This window comes from Falco rusticolus, chromosome Z, assembly GCF_015220075.1.
Source record: "Falco rusticolus isolate bFalRus1 chromosome Z, bFalRus1.pri, whole genome shotgun sequence".
NCBI lineage: Eukaryota > Metazoa > Chordata > Aves > Falconiformes > Falconidae > Falco > Falco rusticolus.
Window position 1 is genome coordinate 2,049,820 of NC_051210.1, and position 16,283 is coordinate 2,066,102.

Consider the following 16,283-nt stretch of genomic DNA (forward strand, 5'->3'; position numbering starts at 1 on the left):
ACTTGAATTCTTCAAATGATGACACTAAAATATAAATGTTTTGAATGTTTAGTTCATTAGGTGAATCAGCATATTTCAGTGCCCTAAAGGTCATCAGTATTAGCCTGTATACAAAAACATTTATGTGTGATTGTCAATTACATCTGTTACAATGGACAGCAGAACAGAGTTTCCATTTCGGGAGATGTGCATTTATGAAGGGCAGACGTATTGAATTTGCAAATCTGGAGGGACATACATACATAGTATGTCACACTTGTTTGTCCCTGGCCTCTTTTTCACAACCTCCTCCATTTCCCATCCCCCACCCACCCCACCCCCAGCCCTTCTCTGCAACATAGATAATGCAGCTTAAAATGTGAGGATATAAGCATCTTCCCCAATCTAGTAATACTGATTATAGAGTTATTTTGTTTCTGATTTATTCTAATGCACGCTCCACAGCACTTCTACATTCTTTTTAATGTATAATAACATTCCTGCAATTTCTTACATCTGCTGAATGTTTGTGTTTCTGAAGATCTGGTAAAATGCTGTGTATTTTGCCCTGTCCTTTTACTTTATGTTAGGCTAGTATGAGTGTGACAGGTTTTCTTTTGTGTTTTTAAAAGAACAGGGGAGCAGAAAACACACATTTTTAAGTGTTTTCTCTTTAAGGAGAATATGGGGAACTTTGTGACAGACTTCAGACTGCCATAAGTCTGACATTTTTCATCTTAGTGTGACAGAAGACTGACTGGCTCGTATTTATTGAGCCTAATTCTGTACTGTTTTTACTTTTTTTCTTTTCCCTTACCATAACTCCAAAGCAGTTCAGTTGCCTTGCCTCCCTTTGCTTTCTAGCTTTTGAATAACACATTTGAATCTGTCTAGGAAGAAATGCCTTGTGCTAGGGGATAACTAATGTGATTCTGACCCACTAATTATCTTTTTAACTGAGCATATCTGCAGGCTCAGATTTTCAGCAGAAGGGGGTAGCTGCTGCTTGTGTCAGGTCTTTGTTTCCTTGCAGTGGTGACATCAGCATGCTCTCTCTTGCCACCTGCACCTCCTTTTTTACCTGTTAGCCTCTCTCTTAGGAACAGAGTAATAGAGTGGGGTGTAAAGTGACTGACTTGCCCTATCAGATTTTGCAGACATACTTAAGGTGATTAGCAAGTTAGTAGTTCTTTTTTGTGTGCAAAAATAGTTAATGTGTTTGTGAATAGAATGACCTAACTGGTTATTGTGACCTGTTACTAAAAAAGAAAAAAAGTCCAAATCCCCCAACAACAAAAAAGCCCCAAATCCAACAAAAATCCCTTCAATTAAGTCTAAGATCGGTAAAGTCTACCATCATGTTTTCCATATTTTGAGATGTGTAGAGAGGAAGACTACAAAAGCTAATAGTTGTGAGTAAGGAAGAGCTGGTTGCGTAAGTCAAAGCGGGGGGCAGCCTTTGGCAGCAGTGACTGTTGAGTTGATGTTCAGGATCGTGAGAGGAGAGAAAAGAGTAAAAAGTGGGATAACAACCCTAGATTTAAAGAGAGCAGACTTAGACCCTCTTCCAGGATCTCTTTGAAAAAATCTATGTGATACAGATCTGGAGAGAAGAGAGGTTTAGGAGAGAGGGTTGGTTTTTCAGAGATCACCTCCTCCAAACTCAGAAATGGTTCATCTCACTGGAACAGGAAATCAGGCAAAGGTGGCAGGAGGCTTGCATGGATGGACAAAGAGTTCCTGGATAAACCAGACATAAAAAGGAGTATGCAAGAGTTGGAAGCCAGGGTAAGGTGACCAAGGAGGGATACAGAGACAGTGACCAAAGACGCAGGGATGGGGTTAGGAAAGCCAAAGCCCACCTGGAATAGCATCTGGCATGGGATGTGAAGGGCAAGTAGGACTTCTGCAGGCTAATCAGTAGCAAAAGGAAGATGAGGGAAGATGTGGGCCTGCTGCAGAATGGGGCAGTGGACTGGTGACAGCAGACATGGAAAAGGCTGAGGCACTACTCAGTGACTTCTTTGCCTTAGTCTTTGCTGGTTCTGGTTACGATTTAGCTTTAGAAATCCCAAGCCCCTGAGATCAGTGGAAAGGTCAGGAGCAAAGGAGACTTACCCTTGGAGGAGGATCAGGTTAGAGAATATCTTAAGAAACTGGATGTCTACAAGTCCATGGGACCTGGTTGAATGTGACTGAGTACTGAGGGATCTGGCCTATGTCATTGTGAGGCCACATAGTGATCGAGGGATGTTTTTAAGGACTGGAAGAAATGTCTTTCCTATTTTGGGGAAGGATAAGGGGATGCATCAGGGTAACTGGAGGCTAGTCAGCCAGAGGGTGTTGGAGGAATAATCCTGGAAATCATTTCAAAAAATACTAAGGATGAGATGGTGAGTAGTCAGTATGGATTTACAGAGGGGTATTCATGCCTGACCTACCCAATAACTTTTTCTGAAATTACTAGCTTGTTGAATGTCGGAAGGGCAGTGGCTGGGGTTTTTTTTTTTTTTTTTTTAGGGTTTCAGCACTGTGTCCTCTAACACCTTTATGGACAAATTGGTAAAGTATGGACTAGATAGCTGGACAGTGAAGTGGATTGAGCTCAATGGGTTCAACCACATTTCAAAGTGTTGTGATCAGTGGCGTGAAATCTAGCTGGAGGCCAGTTACTAGTGGCCTGGTACTACAGGACTCGATACTGGGTCCAATACATAATAGATCCATCACTTGGATGATGACCCAGTGCATCCTCAGCAAGTTTACAGATGATGCAGAACTGGGGGGAAGGGTTGATGGAGGACTGGGTTGTCATTCAGAGGGACCTAGACAGGCTGGAGGAAGGCTGGGCTGAAAGGAATTTCATGAGTTTGAACAAAGGCAAGTACAAAACTGTATATCTAGGTGTGAAGAAGCCCCCAGCCTGTAACGGTGCCTTGGGTGACTGGCTGGAAGCAGGTCACTCTTTGAAAATCACCTGGGAGTCAGTGGTCAGGAAGCTGAACATGGGTCAGCAGCATGGCCTTGTGGCCAAGAGGACCAACAGCCTCCTGGGCTGCATTTGAGAGTGTTGCCAGCAGGTCAGGGGAGGTGATCCTTCCCCTCTGCTCAGCCCTGGTGAGACCTGTGACGCAGTGTCCAGTTTTGGGCTCTCCAGTATAAGAAAGATGTGAACTTACAGTGTCGAGTCCAGTGACAGCTGATGAAGGTGACTGAAGGATTTGAGCAACTTTAGTGCTAGAAGTTGAGAGAGCTGGGACTGTGCAGCCTGGAGGAGAGAAGTTTCAAGGAGATTTTGTCAGTGTGTATTAGTTAATGTCTGATGAGACGGAGTAAAGAAGATGCAGGTAGGCTTTTCTTGGTATTTTTATACGATGGATTGATTTGATATATACTGCCTCCTTTGCAATATGAGGTTAGCTACTGTATCAAGAAAATTAAAGAAAAATGAGGCAATTTGAACAGGCTCATGTTTGAAATGCTGTTCTTACAGTATGATTTCCAATACATGTGCGGGCTTATGTCTCAATATGAAATTCTCTTCAAAGGCATTTGTATAGAGAAGAAATACAGTTGTTATAGTTATTAATGAGATTTTAAGGGGGATACTTTTTTAGAGTCACTTGTAGTTCTGTGAAGGATGTGTTTTGGATCTTTTTTGTTGGGTTTTTGGTGTGTGTGGTCTTGTTTCCTTTGTTTTGGTGGGTTTTTTTGTGGTTTTTATTTTTTTTAGGCTGTCATAAACTAATGTCCTTTTCCACATCTTGGTCTCTCAAATGCTGGGCAGATGCTAGAAGTAACAATTTAGAGCAGTCTTCCTCAGAAAGATTGGTCAGAAGAAAATTAATCAAGTAAACAATCTAAAATACTGTGTTGTTAGGTGACACATTAAAAGACTGCATTATATTATACACATCCTGTCTTTAGAGATTTTGCTTCTATCTGTCTGTGCAAGAAACTCTGCACTCCTCATTAGAGTTAGTCGGCATAATGATCTCAAAAGTACTGAGGATACAGTATGTAAAATAAAATAAAAAGGAAGGAAAATAACCAGGGGCCCAGGTGGTAAAATCAAGAGCTGTTTCTTGCTGCTCCTAGTGAAAGGTGAGTAGTCTTGGTAAGCTGCCATTTCAGTTTGAGTGTTAACCAAAAGAAGATTTAGGAGGAAATAAATGATCAAAAGCAGCCAGGAAAGGCTATCAGGGATCTTAATGACAGTATATCTTTATTGGCCTGTTCTGTACTGTATTCAACCATTCTTCGTCTTCAAAGGAATGGAAAAAAGTCTTCTTTTTAGACCTGATGTAATGCAAACTGGAGGAACATTCCCCATTTAGTGGTCCTTGAATATGAATGGTAAAAGATGGATTCTCAAGTCTCCAGATGTAGCTTCATTTGTAAATTGATAGTTTATTTTGTTTTATGTTGTTGTAAGTTACAAACTTGGAGAACTGGATCAAGAATGTGTGAGGAGACAGTTGCATCTGTTGTTTTACAGGGTTTAGATTACGTACTTTCAAAGAGAACCGAGAGGGCACAATAAATCATAGTTAAAACATTCCAGTCTTTGTTGTAAGGTTAGTGTTATTCAGAATAACTTTAGGCAAGTAGAATTGTGGGCTAGTAGCAATAAACCATTTTGAGACAGGAAAAAAAGGGACAGGACTTAATTCTCATGAAAAACACTGTATTCCTGCTACATTTCCATTGGTGTCTGGCATACTGGTCTATGTCAGGGGAAGAATAGTCTACTAATATTTGCCTGTCCTTTAAGGTGTGTGAGCATGTGTTCATATGTGCATATAAATATATATGCGTGTTCACATACACATATGCGTATTGATTTCTCACACGTTTCTTTCTGATAGTGTCTGAAGCTGACGTTTCTAGGGAGGCTGCCGACATGGAAATGGATAGAAAAAAGTATGTTGAAGAACTGAAGAAAGCATTGATAGCTGGAGAAGAATCAGCTGGCAAATATAACTTTGCTGTTTCAAGGGATAAAGAAAATATGGAGTGTCACTTCTCCTATGAAAAAAATCTGAAAGATGGCTCTGTAAGTATCGTTAAATGTTTAAATTTGAGTGGTAAACTGTGAGAACAACCATCTTGGTACATTTCTGTATTTTATTAGTTTCTTTAAAATTGAATAGATCTGTGATACATGTTTGAGATTGAATGAATATTGTGAACTCTGCCGTGGGCCAAACTAGGAACAAGTTTGTGGTTTCCCCAAAACCTGGTATCAATAGAACTATTGTTGCTTTCTTAAATGCTACTGAATAACAGTATTACTTCTCTATTTAAGTTTTTGAATAGTGTAGTGATAGGATGACAGATAAAGGTTTTAAATGAAAGAAAATAGTTTTTGATTAGATATTGGGAAGAAATTCTTTACAGTGAGGGTGGTGAGTTGGCCCAGGCTGCCCAGAGCAGCTGTGGGTGCCCCGTCCCTGGGGGGGCTCAAGGCCAGGCTGGACGGGGCTGGGGGCAGCCTGGGCTGGGGGGGGGGGTGTCCCTGCCCGGGGCAGGGGGGTGGGACTGAGTGGTCTTTAAGGTCCCTTCCAACCCAAACCATTCTATGATCTATGTTTTGAGGTTTTTTTAAGGAATGTATGCTTACACGTTAAAGCTGTAGTTTACTGTTAGGATGGTATGTTTCATAAACTGTAACTTTGCTTTTAATTCCTAACTTGAGAACTGTGCTTCCCATTTAAAATTCCGGCCCCCAATGCATTTCTTCTTTGCTTGCTTATTTTTTCTCTCTCTATCCTAAACTACATACGAAAAGTATATTAAAATTTAAGTAAGATTATTTTCAAATGCTAAAATGTAATTTTAAAATGAGCTTTTCTGTTGCTTTAAAGATTTTCAAAGCTACACTAAAATTGTTTCCTGCTTGGAAATGCATGAAATTGCAACTGGGAATGTGGTTCCATGTTGGTTTCCAGGCTGCAAAGGAAAAGACCCTCTTAAAGCAAGAAAAAAACCAGTATAATCTGTATCTGTAGACACTTTTGGTTATTTCAAGTAGTGGTTTTGTGTTAAAGCTTTTCTGGGAAAGAACCTAATTTAAGGCAGTCATCTTTGCTTATAGGCTTCACCTCCCACACCCCAGAAATTAATGTTCTGCCTTTCCCCAGGTTTGTCACAGCTTCAGTTGTGCTAGGATAGCAGTGGGGCTGATTTACCACTCAGCCACATTAGTGAAGTAATCTGGGTTTAAAAAGCACTGATTTAAAACTGCACTGATCCAGTTCAGGGCACAGTTCTGCAATCAGTTTCAGTGGCATTATGAAGGGCAAGAAAATTGTGGGCAGAGAATGGAGACAAGATTGCAGATAGAGAAGAGTAGGAATGTCTGGACAAATCTTTTCCCTGGGGAAAAAATCTAGGATGGGATTGTGTCTGAGTGCAAAGTGTCTAGAGATTGTCCCACCTGCTTTCTGTTATATTTCTTCTTACCATTGGGACATCCTTTGCTTCTCATTTGGCTAATTTTAGCAGGTATAATCTTTTAAGAAGCTGGGAGAGGTGTCTGACTTGGAACATAAAATGAAACCAAAGACACTACTTTCTCTGGGATGTTTCTCTTGGAAGTAGAAGCTGGAAATACTGTTTTCCTCTATATTGGAAATAGGCAAAGAATGCAGTACAGGTATTTGTCACAAACCTGAAACTGGAGAATGGATGTATTTTGTGTATGTCTCCTGGATAAGGAGAAACTCACTTTAAAGAGGGGGGCAATACAGATTACCTGATCAGTAGCAGCTCACTTCAAGTGCTTATTGTCAGTCTTGGTTTCATTTTAGTAAGCAGAGAAAGACATTCAGTGGAATGAAGTTCAACTTCTTAAGGGTACTTCATTATAGACCTTTTTCCCTGTGCAATATAGGAAATTTTAGCACAATTTGGCTCTTGACTGAGGTGCTAAAAGTTAGTTGATATAAGTGTTCCAGTCTGCATTATCAGTATTTCTGTGTATTTACGCAAGGCTTTATGGGCTCTGTACCCCCTTCTTGACACTTCTTGTGAGTGCACAGAGCTCAGTACTGTGCACAAAGGGTCTAGGTCAAAAGTACTGTATTACAGAAGGATTACAAGGTTAGGACCAAATTGTACTTAGAAAATCAGAGCAGTAATTTTAAGAATCCTGTTTTTCTTGTCTGTGTCACACATAATATATTCTAAATACCAGACAGATGAAATACATACTATATTTTTATTAAGGAAAAATATCTTCATATATGAGGGCCCAATTATTATGTGTTTCCATCAGTTAAGGCTTACAAGAAATTTAATTCATATGAAAACATCTTTATGTCAATTTGGGAAAATAATAATCTGGCCAAAGAAATTGAAAATACAAAGTGTCCTGATTGCTCTGCATGGTTTTAACTTTGGGTGACAAAAGAATTTGACTTTTTAGAAAAGATGTCGCTTCTTGGGTGAAAATACACGGATTTTTTTCATCCTCTACTAAACTAATGCCTAGAAATAAAATTGCCTAAGCTTTTCTCAGAATTACAAATAGCTTCAGGTGTATAAGTTTCAAACATTTTGCAAATTCTCTCTGAAAGTATTCAGAATGTATCTCTTTCAGCATCAGATTAGGAAATTAATCTTCTTGGGCTCTGTATATCCAGTGGGTTGAGGTTCAGCTAAATGTACGTTTACCACAGAGGAAGCCTAGAGAAACTACTCTGCAACTTAAACATGACTTAAATTCAGTGTTTGTCTCTTAGCCTTACTTATTTTTCTTACTGGGTATTTGTCTTTGTGTCTTTCATTTAGTCGTGGATATTTTTCTCTTTTCATATTTCAGCAAATGTATACATATGCAAACTACAACCTTCACAGTCCTGCAAAGAGCATTGTGGGGTGGCAGGGATGGGTGGAAGGTGGCAATGTGTGTGTGGAGAGAGGGGAACTTTTGGTTAAAGTACTGCATTTCTTTTGTTAGAGGTGCTACCTGCAGTCAAACTGAGAGATACAGTTAGTCTGCATGGTTTTTGTTTAAAAATGTGGACATAAAGAAGAAAGAACAATCATTCCTGATTTCGATAGTAGTGTACTTAATACTACTTTCAAGTTCCCTACTTCTTTTCTCCTACCTCATTATATTATTAACCACTATTGTGAGAAACGTCCATTAAATCATCAGGAATAATTAAATGGTTACTGTTCTTAAACCAATGTTTTTATCATTTGATACAGGACAAAAGAAGAGATCACAGAAAAGTGTGCATGAAGATGTGGTTGGTTGTGTTTGAACACCGAGTGTTTTGTTTAGTCTTAAATAATGCAGTTAAAAAACTACCAAAACTTCTGAAATGCATTGTTGTACTTTGTGAGTTATAAAATGCTTATCAATTCATGCAGCTATCTATTACTGCAAATTTTCTCAGGTACACAAGTGTCTAAGAATAAATTTTGTGCTCTTGGAAAATCAGTATGCCTTTTGTTAGAGGTATATATGCATGCCTGTGTACACACTTGATTATTTGAATTGGTTTTAATGAAACCTGCCTACAGCATGATGTTGATTTACCAACAGTCATCTAGGCTCATCTCAGCCAGTAATTTTCAGTGAAGTGCTCTGCTATAGTTCTTCATCTAGTCTGCATAAACCACTAATTCCTATCAAAAATGAAGAGTAGAATTTCCACAAAAGAATTTGCCTTTTTCCTTCTACATACCTCATAGATTCAGTTGAATTCTGTCCTGGGTCTGTATTAACAAATGATATCTACACAGTCTATAAATAATTGCTGGCTGAAAAGTCTGTGAGGTTTAGGTACAGAATGGGTATACCTCAGCTGATATGAGCATTTTAAAAGCATCTTAAAGAATTCACAATGGTAAATTCTTGCAGCTTGTAAGATATGTTGCTGCTTATTCTGTCTTCTTGCTAAGAAAACTCATATTTATTTTTAGATACCACAGTTTAAATGAATAGTCCCATATAACAGAGGCATTTATTATTCACACTAGTTAATAATAGTATGGTGTTTACTAGTTTTTGTTACTTTAATTCACAAAGAGAATGTGCCTGAGAAAGCAGAGAGAGTGATAAACTACAACTCCTTTTTTTATATCACATCCATGTTGAAGTATACTGCTACATCTGTGTACATCATGGTGTATCTGTTGATCCCTGTTCCTTGCAAATATCTGCACATGTGAAACATACTCTGTACATGATTACATGCTTTGTATATAGACTAGGGACTTGGTAAACAGATTCTAATTTGTTATAAATAATGAAAGTTTTCATATGATAGTGCATCGGAAGTTAGTGTTTAAAATTTTAAACCTTAAAAAACAGTCTTTACAGTGCTACAGATCAGTAATTTAATCATTGACTGATGTGGAGTAAAGTTAGCTATGTTGCCAGTGTAGCTTCATTTTTTTCCTCTTGATGACCATAATTTTCAGCTTGGTAATTACCAATGTTGAAATAATATATATATACACATATAATATAATTTATAGACGCATACATAATTTTCAGTGGCTTAGTGAATGTGTAAATCTGAAATACACTGTTTTCAATAGTCTGTTTTTCTGAGGGTTTGATTAGTAGTTGTTTTTTTTTCTAATGATGCACTTGCACATTTATTTTCCAGTTTTCTGGTAGAGAATATCTGTAGGTGATTTTGGACTAGCGACGGGTAATTGTCGCTTGATAATGATAAATGGTAGATACTTCAAATACCACAGTTTAGTACAGTTATGGAAACTAAAAATCTGTATTTTTTACCTTCTTTGGAGTGGCTTGCTTAAAGATCTGCTTCTCTAAAATAGAATTATGTGCCAAAACTGTACTGGGTGGTCTATAGGAGTGCAAATAAAAATAATGGAGTGACATTTAGCAAAGGAAAATGTAGGCCTATTATTGGGAAATATTTTCTGACATAGAAATATTGTTTTACTGCTGAAGTGTTTGCCAGAGAGAGTGGTAGCAGCCCTATTGCATCATTTACCTAAAAACAGACTGGGTAAAGGAATGGAAAATGCGCTGTAAGAAACTCTCCTGCATTGTCAGTATAGTACATTACGTGACTTAATAGGTGTTTTTCATCCGTGAAACCTGTGAATCTCAGTTTGCCAGCCTAGACTACTGTATATATGAGCTCCTGTGGTGCAATGAACGTCTTCACTAAGGAACTGGTATTTGTAGACAGATACACAAACACAAGTTGAAGAGTAATAGGGCAGAGGATGTAATTTTTGCAAATTTGCTTCATGAATATCATCTCCCATTAGGTGCCACAGGCTGGTTATTCAAAGTTTATTGTGTCATTTATAGTCTTAGATGGAAGTCTGCTGAGTGATTCTCTCCTATAGCAATGGAAGTTGGCATTGTAAACATCTCACCGAGGTAAGCTTACAAACAGGGCCTTGAAGATCGGGTTGGTTTTCCTTTCCTAGCCGATAGGGAAGAACTTGCCTGTGGAAATAAACAAGTTTTAGATTAAAAACCCACCTATGATTCCTCCAAAATTACTTCCCCATTTTTGGTACAGGCTCATTAAGGCTGGAATTACATTTGTTGGCCAAAGCCCTGTTTTGAAGGCTGGGGAGATCTGTAGCAACTTAGGGGAGTGTAAGAAGGCAGGTTGCATCCAGATTTGAAAACCCTGTGACAATTCTTTGCATAGCTTTTACCATCCGCACAAGTAAAGATCCGGGGAGTCATTCACAGCGTCTGTGTAGCTGTCATTCAGAAGACTACAGTTTACAGTTCACCTGTTCTTTAGTTGCTGAACAGGTAGACTCCTTACATGAACTCTTACCTACCACCGAAGTTAGATGCTTAAAAGTCAATGCTTGCAACTACTCTAGCCCTATTCTGATAGGATGAAAACAAACCTGTGTCTCCAAATCCTTTTAAAAATCTTTATAATGATTAATATATAATAATGATGTATATGTAGGATTTATGTAATGAATGATTCTGCTTAGGTGTTGATGCTGTTAGTTTTTTTTTTAATGGATGGAAAACTTAAGTGGTAGATAGATCTCCTCTGAATCAGACATGAATTATGTAACGTGTGTTTTGCAGTGTCACAGTTGCATGTAATTTCAAAAGTACCGTATTAAGAATCATCATCTAACTTAAGGGACATCCATGAGGATTTTAGTACTTCCTTATCTTTTTGAAACAGTGATCAAAAAAGATAAAATGCTGTATATTTGTGAAACAAGCTTTATAAATACTTTTTCTAGCTGCATTGCAGCCTGATGTAGCTGAGCCTAAAAAATTATGCCTTTAAAAATTCTGATGTGTTTTGGGATTTATCTTCCTTATGACAGGTGGCTTTGCTGTAGGGCGTACAGCACTCTGCCCTTAGGAACTGTTTTTAGGGTGGTGAGGGCAAAGTATACTGTTAAGAGTCACATTAAAATAACAATGGGTTTGGTATACAGTGGGACTTGTGTGTCAAGCCAGCTGCAGTGCAAAATGGGCCACACACACAGAGATCTCAGTAAGGGGCCATTGAGGCTGGGCCAGCTAAACTGCTGCCACCTAAACAAACACCATCACAGAGTCAGTGATTTAGCGCTTGATCTAAGTAGGTGACCACTTGGAAGTAAATCTTTCCAAGTACTTTAGCGAGTCACTCCACATATAATAAATAATGGAAATCCGGCAAGATTTTTTTTTTGGTACTGGCAATTAAATTGATTAAATAGCCTTTGATAAACAATTATTTGAGTGCTAGCAGTTGTCGTCTTTACAGTAATGTGACAGGCTCTGGTTTTTTTCTTGCCTTTCACATAAATTTGTAAACAAGGAGGATATATGCTTAAGAAATTCCACCTTAGATGCAGTACTGTTGCCAATTAGACTGATGGAAGAGATGCTGTTACTTGTCTCTTCCATTTCCTGTGGCTGCTTTTCTGTGGTCTGTTCTGTGAGTGCATTATGAGCTTAATACAAGTTAAGTCGTTGGAGAAAATCATGCTAACCAGGAATCTTCACAGCGTACTGAATGAGTGCAGTAGAATTGGTAGAATTTATGCTGTCCGAACTGTCTTGGTTCAAGGTTTAAATAGTTACTTTGCTCCAAACCACTGAGGATATGTTGTTTGCATAACAAAGGTCATTGAGAGTTCAGATTGTTTCCCAGGCAATTCGACTAACTTGCTCAACTGAAAAGACAGAAAGAGAATACGATTAAATTTACATCACTGTAAAAGCAATGATTCTTCTGTATCACTTATATCTATGTCCTTCAGGATTTAAGAGTGTACGCTCGAATAAATTTTTTGGAAGCCCAGCTCAGAAATAGCTTACTAGTGGGCCTTGTATAGTAAAACTGTCAAGTGCTACCTTTTGTGTAATCTCAGACTTTTAAGTGCTACATAACTTTCTCCATCTCACCTGAATGAACTCTTTAGGACTTGTAGGTACTCTTCAAATGCATTGGATCACTTCTGTAGCCTTGAGGTAAGAAAAGCTGTTTTCAGAAAAAAAAATCATTTTCTCCCCCAAAATATTAATATGTGTACAATAATTGACAAAATGCCTGGAAAATTTATTTATGCCGTTTTCCTTGTTAGGCTATTTGATTGTAATAAGCTATTTGGTTGTTTAGCTGTCTGGTTGCTGCTTCTGCTAAGCAGTAGTTTGGAGAACTGTTGGGGTGAAATGCATTTAAAATGCTCGTAGTATATACCTTTAAAAATGAGGGATTGTTGAAAAAGGAAGAATCAAAACACTGCAATGAATAAATACTCTTACATTTTCTCCCTACCTGTTAGGATTTGTGGATTTCACTGGAACTATCCAACTAAACAAAAATAGTAATTTAACTGGTTTTGAGGCCTATTGTAAATGACACTATCAAGGCCATTTTCTTGTTTCACGAGTGCAATGACAGTCTAAATATATTAAAAATAACTGTAAAATGTTCTTAAAACAGCAAAATAATGGATATTTATGTGATCTATACAAGAAGAAAAGGCAGTTGTCCTTTCTCCCTCCTGATGTTATTGTATTATCTTCCCTCCCTTCCTCAATTCCTTCAGATTTTTCCCTTTTAAGCATACCTGCTGTGCATTTCAAATCTCTATGTAGATATCAAGGCTTACTTTTACTTACACAGCTGAGTACAAATGCTTTCATTTTACGAGGAAAATCTTTAAATCATGGCATATTGACAAGCCTTAGTTTCCCAAGAAAAATATAGACGACAGTAGTTACTCTGGAAAAGATGACAAGAGTTACTCTGGAAAAGATTACTGTTTAGAAGTTTTAAAACTTGGTTACAAGACCCTGTCCCATATTCTCTGTAAGAATGCACAACAGTCAGAGCCTGAAGAACAGCAAGAATCTCACCTATATTTCTCTTCAGAAATGCTTGTACAGCTCCAGAGGAAGCATTCCACTTTCTACCTGCAAAGGCAGAGAGAAACCCTCAAGCTCAGGGTAATAAATGTTTGGTCATTTTTTTGTGCAAAGTACAAAATATTGAATGGATATGTTTTAAGCCTCGAAGCTTTGAGTAGCTGCTTCCAGTCAACTTCAACACACACACTAGTTCTGCTATAGTTTTTTTTCACTATTGAAATTACCTTGAAACGTAAGAAAAGAAAAAGTTTGAGATGTCTTTTTTTGTAAAAACTGGCAAATGGAAATATCTTTGTGTAATATGGTGCAGAAATAAGGTAGCTGTAGTAGGATCATTTAGGTTGGGAAAGACCTTTGAGATCATCAAGTCCAACTGCTAGTCCAGGACTGCCAAGCCCATCATTAAACCATGTCCATAAGCACTGCATCTATGCATCTTTTAAATACCTCCAGTATTTAAAAAACAGGATGATGGTTTTCCCACCTCCCTGGCAGCCTATTCCAACGCTTGACAACCCTTTCCATGAAGACATTTTTCCTAATACCCATTCTAAACCTCCCACAGCATAACTTGAGGCCGTTTCCTCTTGTCCTGATGCCTGTTAACGGAGAGAGGAGACCAACCCCCTCCTGCCTCCTGTCTGGTAGTTATAGGAGATCAAGAAGATCCCCGCCCCCCCCCTCCCACCCAAGTCTCCTCTTCTCCAGTACTTTGTCTTGAGAGAGGATAAGCAAAAGAAGCGAAGTACCGAAGCTGTTCCACAGTAGCCTCCAAAATTGCTTGATTAGTAATGAAAAGCTCTTTCTCTTCAAGCACGCAGTGTATCTTGTAATAGCTTTAGTAATTTTCATGGATATTAAGCTCTATCTTTAAAAAAAACCACAACAAAAAACCGTTGTATTTTATTGTTAGAAAATCAGTGTTTATGTCCATCTTTAATAACGCCTAACTATACAAGAAGATAATATAATCAGATAGATCTCTAACATCTTTGTGGTTCAATGCACCAGAGAGTGCAAATTATTCAAGGTAAAAGTGTTCTGAATTTGTGAGAAAAATAACTCCACCAGACTGTGCGTGGTAGGGATGGGCGGACAGGACTTGTTTGTTAACTCTTAGGCTACTGCTTGGTGTTTTGAATGTCAAAACAGATTCAAGGGGCATTACAAATGGACAAGTGCACTGATTTGGAGGTTGAGGAAAGCGAGATGAATGCTTGGGCTCAACAGCTTTCACAAGACTCCCATACGTGTCACTACTGAAAACCTGATGAAGGCCTGACTATTGCAAATGGGTTTGGTTTACCATGCTAATGTAATTTTCCTTTTTGTCTATGGTCCTTGAGAATTTTTGAATCCATTTTTCTAAAGCAATCTGTTTTCTTTGTGGCTGGGATGCCAGGAAGATAAGTTACACAGTGTTTTACCACAGGGTGAGACTGGGACCATTTGCTGTGACTAAGTGTGTTGGTTTGTGGGGAAAAAAAATGGGGCCAATGCTACTCTTATTTTCTTGCCATTATATTATTGGTCAGGGTAGTGGATCTCTGTAGGTGCTATGACGGAAACATAAAACATGGGCACTACCCCACCGAAAAACCCAAACACAAGAGGAAAGACGACAGATACACATCCTTCATGTCTGAATGTCTCACAAGGAAAATAAACCCACTTCTCTAGTGGAGGAAAGAAATTACAAAATGTTGCTGCCTTTAATAGCAAAAAATAGTCTAAGATCCAAGGAGAGATTTGAGCTGAGGGTGTTGCCTGGTTCACAGACTTTAACAGCAGACATGATGCTGATACCTGTATTAGCCTACAGAAAATAAATATCAGTCTGAAAATAAATAAATAAATGAAATAAATAAATGTCTGGAGGAGGCAGCATTTATGTTCTCTAGCCATGCCAAGCTTAGGCAGACAATGAGGTATTCAGGAGATGGGCTGAGGGGGCTATGAGGTTTTGGAATAGAAATGGAACTGAGGCTCATCAGCTCAGAAAGGATAGGTGAATTTGAGTGTAAATAGCATCATCAGGAATTAACATACATGAAAATAAGAGACCAGGCTAAACAGGAAGCAAGTATTTTAAAGCTGTCCTTGTGAGCTAACAGTTTTAAGTAAGTGTTTGATTGGAAACAGGAGAAAAAAAAAAAAGCTTAATTTTAGTTTTAACTTCTGTTGAACAAGCTAATATGTAAAGTTGACACTATAACAATTTTTTTAACCTTTATTACTAATCCTTTTTTTTTTTTTTGAGTTGGAGTTGGAAGTAGTGTATTCCTGGGTTTTACCCGTCTTAATCTAGCTGTGTGGTTTATCTCTAGTTTTTCAGACAGTACTTCTATATCATGAATTCAGTGGTTTCTTTCTAGTGCACTGCCAGAGCTGCATGTGTTCATCAAATGTTGTTTACTCATTGCAGCATGTTTATGCCATCTGGAAATGCATGTGCTTCCCTTCCTGAACAATAGTCTTTAATCAAGACTGCTATTATGGAAAGGCTAGAAAGAGCAGTATACATAATCAATAGGATGCCAAAATTAGAATCAGCCGTGAATTTTTTCTAACTCTATCATGTTGCACTCAGGATAACAATATTCCAGAGGGTACTGCATCTCTGGAACTAGTACCTTTTATCCATGATCTCTTTTACTTCTGTGTATATTATTCAGAGTCCAAATCATTTAGAGAGCTTCAGGGTAATAATAACAAATCAACAGTTGTTGTGGAGATTTGTAAGCTTATAGTTGTTGTTGCTGTCTTGTATTTGTTAGCAAACTCCATTTTTCCAGGTTTGTCTAAACAGAAACATCCACAAAACCATTTCACATCTGTTATGCTGCTTTGTTCATATTATAAAAGTATGAGCTTTTTGTTCCACATGTTTATGGAACAATTTCTTGATTGTGTTAAAGCTCCACTAGCCTTTTGTACTTGGTAC

At 38.2% G+C, this 16,283-nt stretch overlaps 1 protein-coding gene across 2 annotated transcripts in view; it reads left to right on the forward strand.

Annotated features, from left to right (window-relative positions):
• XRCC4 (X-ray repair cross complementing 4) overlaps window positions 1–16,283 on the forward strand; it is a 177,218-nt gene that overhangs the window by 21,224 nt on the left and 139,711 nt on the right. Inside the window, exons 1-2 of one of the 2 annotated variants that reach the window (XM_037374166.1) lie at window positions 3,248–3,326; window positions 4,848–5,035. In XM_037374166.1, the coding sequence (XP_037230063.1) occupies window positions 3,302–3,326; window positions 4,848–5,035 (213 nt within the window). In that variant the 5' untranslated portion in view covers window positions 3,248–3,301. Of the gene's footprint in view, window positions 1–3,247; window positions 3,327–4,847; window positions 5,036–16,283 lie in introns of those variants that run through there. The other variant, XM_037374165.1, reaches the window with a different exon arrangement.